General features: G+C 65.1%; 2 protein-coding genes across 5 annotated transcripts; one reads left to right on the forward strand and one right to left on the reverse strand.

Moving 5' to 3' along the window:
* The first annotated feature begins 19 nt into the window (after positions 1 to 19).
* Fstl3 (follistatin like 3) lies at positions 20 to 2,082 on the forward strand. Its single transcript, XM_015503558.2, has 3 exons — positions 20 to 77; positions 583 to 810; positions 885 to 2,082. The coding sequence occupies exons 1-3, from the start codon at positions 68 to 70 to the stop codon at positions 935 to 937; spliced, it is 291 nt and encodes a 96-aa protein (XP_015359044.1). The 5' UTR covers positions 20 to 67; the 3' UTR covers positions 938 to 2,082.
* Prss57 (serine protease 57) lies at positions 935 to 7,347 on the reverse strand. 4 transcript variants are annotated; one of them, XM_048811669.1, is made up of 5 exons: positions 6,919 to 7,329; positions 6,084 to 6,237; positions 5,545 to 5,689; positions 3,989 to 4,252; positions 935 to 3,076 (listed from the first exon to the last, which is right to left on the reverse strand). In XM_048811669.1, exons 1-5 carry the CDS (start codon positions 6,959 to 6,961, stop codon positions 2,915 to 2,917), a joined length of 768 nt encoding a protein of 255 aa, XP_048667626.1. In that variant the 5' UTR covers positions 6,962 to 7,329; the 3' UTR covers positions 935 to 2,914. The 4 variants fall into 4 exon arrangements, with proteins under 4 accessions (XP_048667626.1, XP_048667625.1, XP_015359043.1 ...); XM_048811668.1 differs by having other exon boundaries at positions 6,481 to 7,329; XM_015503557.2 differs by having other exon boundaries at positions 6,084 to 7,333.
* Positions 7,348 to 7,497: the final 150 nt, after the last annotated feature.

Below are 7,497 nucleotides of genomic sequence, written 5' to 3' on the forward strand. Positions count from 1 at the left end.
GCATGGGGGAGGGCGGGGCCTCGCTGACCTGCGGTGGAGTACTGGGGCGCTGCCGCACAACACCGGGATGGGGCAGGGTATCCGCTAGCGCGCGTCTCGGGAATTGAATCAAGAAGCAGTGCGGCTCCCGCGTGCTGCCAGAGGGGGCGGGGTTGAAGACGGAACCAGAAACTGGGACCTGCGGGTGGAGCCAGAACTTGGTGGCTGAGGGGGCGGGGTTCGGGAAGAGCGGCGGCTCCGGTTATAGCCAGAGGGCGGAGCTTATGGGAGTGGGGCGAGAGGGGGCGGAACCAGATGTCGGTACCAGGAGAGCGGGGCTTGGGGGTAGAGAGGGGTGGAGCTTGATGCTGGTACAGAAGGGGCGGCCTGTGGGTGAGGCGAGAGGGGCAGAGCTTGGTCCTGGATGCAGTCTCACAGGTTTCGTGGGGGTAGTCCCCCGGTATAGTCCCAGGGCACACTCGCGTGGAGAGCCGTGCGCCCTCAGGGGCCAGGCCGGGCGGACCGAGAGGTCAAGGCTGTGGGCCCATCCGGCGATTCTCGGAGCTGTGTCGCCCCTGACCCTCCCTCGCGTCTGGCCTGCAGAGTCCTGCGTGCACGTGGTGTGCCCACGGCCCCAGTCGTGCGTGGTGGACCAGACCGGCAGTGCGCACTGCGTGATGTGTCGATCCGCGCCCTGCCCGGCGCCTACCATTCCCGGCCAAGAGCTTTGCGGCAACAACAACGTCACCTATATCTCCTCGTGCCACCTGCGCCAGGCCACGTGTTTCCTGGGTCGCTCCATCGGCGTTCGCCACCCTGGAAGCTGCGCAGGTGAGGCGGGGCCAGTTGGGAACGCCAGCCTCCGCGCTGGCAGCGCTCAAGCTCTGCTCCTCCCTGCCCTGCAGGCGCTCGCGAGGAGCAGTCGGAGGTCGAGTCTGAGGAGGAGAACTTCGTGTGAGCTGCAGCAGCACCGCCTGGCGTTCGAGGCCGTCCCTCTTATTTATTGTCACAGCAGCAGAATCTAATTTATGTCCCGCGGACTACTGAACCTGAGTGGGGATTTCTTGGGGATCCCAGAGCGCACTGAAGATGTCTTGGAAGGGCGGAGGGAAGGAGACCTCCCAAAGGGCCAGTGGATGTGGCTGCCCTGGAGACGCAGCATCAGGTTAGGGGACCTCCTGGGGAAGCCCAGCCCCTATCCTAGGTACCTGCCCAGAGGATCCCGTTTCTGCTTCTTTGGAGATGCCTGTCGGTTACACCGCCAGCGCGCTGCACTGGCGGCCCCTGCTAATGGTTTGTGAGAAGCTCCACGGCCCTCCCCTCCCCAGGACAGAGGTGAGGAGGCTAGCCTCAAAGCCCGGCGCTGGGGCCCAGGGCAGGTGCCCATACCAGATAAGCAAAAGGCCAAAAAGTGGCATGGTGGCCTCCCAGCCCAAGAACCACAGGTTCCTGCCTCCCCACTACCTCTGCCTCCCAGTACTTCCCGTGAGGCCCCTAAGAAATGCCCCGCATGTTGCCTGAGCAGGGTCCCATCCATGCCTCCTGTCTCGGGCACATCTGCCCACCACCTCCCAGAGGTTCAACTGGTGAGATTCCATGGCCTCAGATGTGGGGCCACCAGCACTCACCCAGAACTGTGTCCTGTGTCCTGCAATGTGCTGTCCACTTAGGGATGACCAGATGGGGACCACAAGCCCCAGCTTACCCCAAGAGTGGGGACCAAGACTGACCTGGGCAGCGCTGGGTTCCTGCTGCCCAGTGGCAGGCCTTGGCCAGGGCTTTAGATCCAGTTCCCCGATAGCCTCTAGCCACCTGTCAGCTGGGCTGGGGGTGGCCGCACCAGCTAGTTCTGGAGCCAGTCCCTGAGGCTGCTACCCTCCACTCAGACTGTGTTGGAGACCAGAGGCAAACCAGTGGGCAGAAAGCCCAGCTCCCTGGTCCAGGGCCAGGTGGACAGTGAGGCCCTGCCCATCTTTCTCCAGCCCAGAGAGCTGTGCTGCAAATTCCAGTGAGCACCCCGAGCCAGGGGTCCACTGAGCCCACAGGGCAGCCTTCCCCACCCTGGGTTCTGCCTCACCAAAGAAATAAAGACTGGAAAGGCTACTGGGGGTGTCCAGGCCTGCCTTCGCCTCCTCTCTCTGGGTCTTGTGCTGCCCCACAGCTAGGGGGTGACTAGTGGAGTCCTGGGAGCATCCAGAGAAGCCTGGGCTTGTGTTCCTGGGCTCAGCTCCACCTCCAAGCAATGGAGGGCAGCAGGAGGGACTGAGTAGGAGAGGGGAGGGAGAAAAGGGGCCTTTGTGAGTGGGGAAGGCAGGGGCGTGAGACAGCTCAGGACAACCCCAAGAAGCCAGCTGGCTGGGGGTTCAAAAACAAATCCCGGCCTCAGAGTTGGGGTGCAACAGCAGTAGCCATGTGATTGTACAGCCTGGGGCAATCTCCTTCTGTGACCGGCCACCTGCTGTGGTCATCAGAGGACGGGGGGCAAGGCTTGGGAGGCCAGGCCCACCTGAGATAGGGAGACCCCTGTCCAGCATCCCTGCAGCCCCACCCCTCCTCAGAGCACTCCAGGTTTCCCAGCCTCAGTTTCCCCACCCGGACACTGGTGGGCTCGTCGGCCTTCTCGGCAGGGGTGCTGGGGTCCAGGGTGGGAGGGCCGGATACCTCCTCAGAGGTCCGTGGGGGGCATGGAAGGATGGAAAGGACTGCAAGCAAGACAGACACTGGCTGGTACGGGCCCCGGAACTGTCCGTGACAGAGGCTGGTGCCCACGTGTCTAGTCATCAACTGGGTTCGGTTCTGCTCTCTTCATTTGCAGCAGAGATCCCCCACAACCAGTGCCTGGGCCTCAGGGTCCAGCCATGGGGTGCTGCAGTCCAAGTGGCAGGTCATCAGCAGGGCTGTGGCTCAGGCAGCGCCCAGGCGGTGCTCTGCAATCCTAGGTGGGGCGGCCTCCCCGAACCACACCCCAGATCCAGGCCACGAAGGCAGAGACCTGTGTGTACACATCGGGGGTCTTGGGGTCACCGCACCAGAGGCCTGAGAAGGAGATGAGGCCATGGGCCCGGCCCCTGCACACCAGAGGCCCTCCGGAGTCCGCCTAGGGTGAAGGAGAAGGGAGGTAAGGGGCCATGGATCTCGTTTCCCTAAAGGAGCCTCTGCAGGTGAATCACACACACCCCACACACCCTGCTTTACAACCTTTCAGCAGCTCCCTAGTGCTCTCCTCTGCCTTCCAGGCCGCGAGGACCTAAACCTGCCCTCCCTCTGCCCTTCTTGCCCCTGACTCTGGGCTGCAACCACACCAACCTCAGGCTCTTCCCACATTTGCACGTCCTAGAGACCTGTTTGTCCGGTGGAGTCTGTGATCTTTGTGCAGTGCACCATCTGCCCGAATGTACTTAGTAGTCCTCTAAGCCATCTCTGCCTGGCATACCTTCCCTCAGACCTCAAGGCTTCAAATTTCATCTCCACGCTGCTCTTCTCAGAGAGGCCTCCCGGACACCCACCCTAAAATCTCCCCTGGTCCAACCACCCTAACTGCCCTCTGGACTCAGCTCTGACCCTATGAAGCAGGAACTACCCGTATAGCGGTTTCACTGCTGGAAGCAGTGCGGCCCGGAGACATGAGGTGGCGCTGCCTGCACTGGATTCAGGCTGGTGGGCGCTGGAGTCTGTCTACACCACGCCTCTCTTCTCTGGAGCTGGCGACCCTCCCTCCCGGCCATTTCCCCAGAGCTGCCCGCGTTCACGTGTCTTCCAGGAGTCGGGCAGGGGCGGCTTCCTGTGGCCCTGCTCTGCCCCCTGCTGGACACTGCTTGTGGCTGCACAAGGAGGGCCGCTCCGTGCCTGCGCACCCCGACAGCCCAGCACCACACCCCGGTGGCCCGGGGGACGCCCCGCCCTTCCTGGTCGCAGCACCGGGACCCGGGGCCCGAGGCCGCCCCTGCCCAGCCCTGACCCTCGGCGGCGGCTCTTTGCCCTACGGAAGCGGGTGGGTGGGGGCACTTACCGAGCAGAAGCCCCGCCTCCGCCGGTCCCCACTGCGGGTGCAGAGCATGTGGGGGCTCAGCTGGCCCCTCCAGGAGCTGTTGCAGACGTCCAGGCCCAGCACACGGACCTCGGCCTCCATCAGTCCTGGGGGGGGCCTCTTCAAGTCCGACACGAAGCCCCAGCCGGCCACCCGGCAGCGCGCCCCGGCCGCGGGTGGCCTGGCGCCGCTCCGCGGCAGGTGCAGCAGCCCCACCGCAGGCCCGAGGACAGCAGAGCCGTTGAGCTGCGGGGAGAGGCCGACTCAGGGCTCCGCCCGCGGCGCGCCGACCTGGGACCGCCGCGCCCCGAGGAGGCCGTCTGGGGCCGCCGCAGGTGCCCTGGGCCTCCGCCCACCAGATTCCATCTCACCAGCCTGCGCCTCCTTCCTGCTCTTAGCCCTCTGTGGCTCCCCAGTGCCCTCGGGGTCCACCATTAACATGGACCAGGCCGACGGTTCCCCAGCCTGTCTCGCCTCCTGCCAGGGCAGGTTTGCTGAGGCTCCTCCTGGTGCCCTGCTGGGGCCACCCTTCCTCCACAGGGAAGCCTCCTCACTCAGGTCCAAGGGGGAGGCCCGGGCTCCGCCCCAGCACCCTGCCAGAACCAGAACCAGAACCCAGCAGCTGCCCCGTGGCCCACAGAGGTCCTCGGGGGCTGCACAGAGCGGGGAGGCGGCTGGGACTGAGGGGCTGCCATCCTCAGAGGCAGACAGTGGCGCAGACCCTGGGCTGGGACTCACTCCACTTGGTGCTGCAGGCACTTCATGGCCGACTGCTGGCCTGCCTCAGTTTCCCCATCTGTAGAGGGGCCAAGCAAACGTGAGCGGCAGGTGCAGGGGCGCTGGGGTGTCGGGTGAGCAGGTCCCCCAGGCCGTGGCAGCTGGGAGTGCAGACTTCCTTGATGGGCTAGGGAAGGACGGTGCCCCCACACCTGCTCACGGACCTGTCCACGGACCCGGGCGGGTGTCTCGAAGGTCCAGGGCAGGTTGGGTGTACTTCCCACTGAATACCAGGCCCTGGGGGCACCTGGGTCCACCCAGGACTCCCACGGAAGGGCCCCTGCAGCCCAGGGCAGGCTGCGGTCTTTGATGGAAGCCTGGACCTCACCCATCCCCTCTTTCAAGTATGGAGCCTGATTGTACCATGGGTGGCCATCAAGGTCCAGAGGAGGCATCAAGCAATGGTCCAGGTGTACAGGTGACTCTGGTGCCAGACAGAAGCAGGGGACAGGTGAGGGGAGGGCTGCCAAACGCCAGGGAAGGGCACCGAGCTGATACTGGAAAGATCCCTCCTCCTCCACGCAGCAGAGCCGGCCCAGCCTGCGCCAGGGCCGGGAGGAGGGGCACGTGGGAGGCGGAGCCAGGTGGCCGGGCCAGGAAGGGTGTGACTGGCTCAGGTGCTCACAGGGCCCCTCTGCCTCATTGGGTGCTAGTGGCTCAGCGGTGGCCTCTTGCCTGGCACCTGCGAGGCCTTGGCTTTGGTCCCCAGCACCACAAAACACAAATCCAGAGGTCACACTGGGTGTGGCCGCCCTGCTCACCCGCAGCAGGCAGATGTCGTTGGCGTGGGTGGCCGACTGGTAGTCGGGGTGCCTGGTCACCGCCGCAATGCCGAACACCTGCCGGGTGGGCTCCTGGGGGCGCAGCGTGTGGGCCCCGAGCACCACCAGGGCCTCACGGGGGTCCCTATGGAGAGTGGCAGGACAGAACAGGGGCCTGAGACCCTTCTCCAAGTAAGGGGCCTAGCCCTGTGGCCTCAGCTCAGTGACATCTCAGGAGCTGTAGGACCGGTCAGAATCCTGGCTAGGACACACTTAGAGTGAGCATGGTGCTTAGCATGTTGGTGGTCCGGCCCCCACCTGACACAGGTGATAGCAGTGTCCACGCAACAGCAATGATGGCAGCCACGTGGGGTCACCGTCCCCCTGCCTCCTCACCACCCCGCCACCCCTCCTCCCATTCTCCTTGCTGCCTGTGTGGGTCCTGAGAGACCCTGACAAGCTGTGGCGTCCACCCTGTCCCTGCAGAGCCCGGCTCCCTGCTGGCCAGGGCCAGCTCCTGCTGTCAGGAAGAACCTCACCTGTGGCTGAAGCAGTGGGCAGCGGAGACCACCCAGCGGGATCGGAGCAGGAAGCCCCCACAGTGGTGCTGGCCCCTGAAGCTCACAGAGGCCATGTAGGGCCGGGAGTGGGGAGTCACCTCATGGCCCCCGATGATCTGCGCCCCCAGGGAGCCTGCAGTGGGGCAGCTGTGTGAGGGGCCAGGCCGGGCACCAGGCAGGTGGGCACAGGGCAGGGTGGGGGAGAGGCAGAGACACACAGGGGCAGGAGAGAGCGTCTGCAGGGGCCTTGGGACCCTGTAAGCCTGGGGTCCCATCCCCAGCTGAGTGGCTGCCCCAGGGCCACGGCCAGGTGCAGGGCCACCTGGGACTCCCCTGCGGGAGTCGGAGGGACTGGGGTGGGAGTCAGGATCCTTACCAGGGGCCCTGGTAGGCAGTGTCAGGGCCGCGGCCAGGGTCAGCAGCAGGCGCCCCCAGTCCCCCAGCCTGGGCCCCATGGCCAGGCAGGCTCCTCTCCCACAGAGACCTCTGGGCTGCAGCCCCACCCCCACCCAACCGTCCGGAAGGGGGGAAAGGGCTGTGGGTTGTGGTCAGGAGGCCGTGGACCGCCCAGGCACAGCTGGGTGCTTCTGGGAAACTGGGCAACCTGGCTGTCCTCCGTGCACAGAGGCCAAAGCTGGCCCTGAGGCGAGCCAGGCCCTGGGGACTCTGGTCCTTGAGGACTGCTGCAGGGCCTCGGCTCCCGGTCTCTCCAGGCCTCCGCTTACCGGGCTCAGACCTTCTGGACCTTGGAGCTCTCTGCACCCCCACAGGGCCACAACCCAGGACACCAGCAGTCCCCTCCCCACAGGCTGACCTGACCCTGACTGGGTGTGGCTGAGCTCCTGCCACTCAAGCATCGATGTCCCCACTGGCAGCCTCAGCTGACCTCAGGATTGGGAGGACAAGAAGACAGTGCTCTGGAGGGCTCTGACAGTGCCACCTTGGTCACACCACAGGGGCTGGGCACAGGGGACTGCGGTCCCCTGGGGTGACATCCTGCAGGTGCAGATGGTGTCCTGGGCCACAGGCTGTGCCAAGGGACACCACCGGCAGGTCACGGCCATCGCAGTGGTGGGGTCCCTGCAGTGAGGCCATCTCCATGGTGTGGACATGCCATTTCACTCTGCCACCCTCAGTGAGCCACACAGGACACAGAGGCAGGGTCAGAGACAGGAGAGAGACAGAGACGGAGGGCAGAGAGACAGAGAGGAGAGAGACAGAGTCGGAGGGCAGAGAGACAGAGAGGGAGGGAGGGAGGAAAGAGAGAGAGAGAGAGACAGAGAGAGAGACAGGGGGCTGGGGATGTGGCTCAAGCGGTAGCGCGCTCGCCTGGCATGCTTGCAGCCCGGGTTCGATCCTCAGCACCACATACAAACAAAGATGTTGTGTCCGC

Source organism: Marmota marmota, unplaced genomic scaffold, assembly GCF_001458135.2.
Source record: "Marmota marmota marmota unplaced genomic scaffold, marMar, whole genome shotgun sequence".
In the NCBI taxonomy this organism is placed as follows: Eukaryota; Metazoa; Chordata; class Mammalia; order Rodentia; family Sciuridae; genus Marmota; species Marmota marmota.

What these genes read in the sequence shown, in the direction of transcription:
- Fstl3 (XM_015503558.2), top strand. An exon ending in CCACCCTGGAAGCTGCGCAG is followed by an intron (nt 811 to 884) that starts GTGAGGCGGGGC and finishes CCTGCCCTGCAG; the next exon opens with GCGCTCGCGAGGAGCAGTCG.
- Prss57 (XM_015503557.2), bottom strand. Translation starts at nt 6,559, where the DNA reads ATGGGGCCCAGGCTGGGGGACTGGGGGCGCCTGCTGCTGACCCTGGCC. An exon ending in ACGACATCTGCCTGCTGCGG is followed by an intron (nt 4,253 to 5,544) that starts GTGAGCAGGGCG and finishes CTCTCCCCGCAG; the next exon opens with CTCAACGGCTCTGCTGTCCT. An exon ending in GGAGGCGGGGCTTCTGCTCG is followed by an intron (nt 3,077 to 3,988) that starts GTAAGTGCCCCC and finishes CCTTCACCCTAG; the next exon opens with GCGGACTCCGGAGGGCCTCT.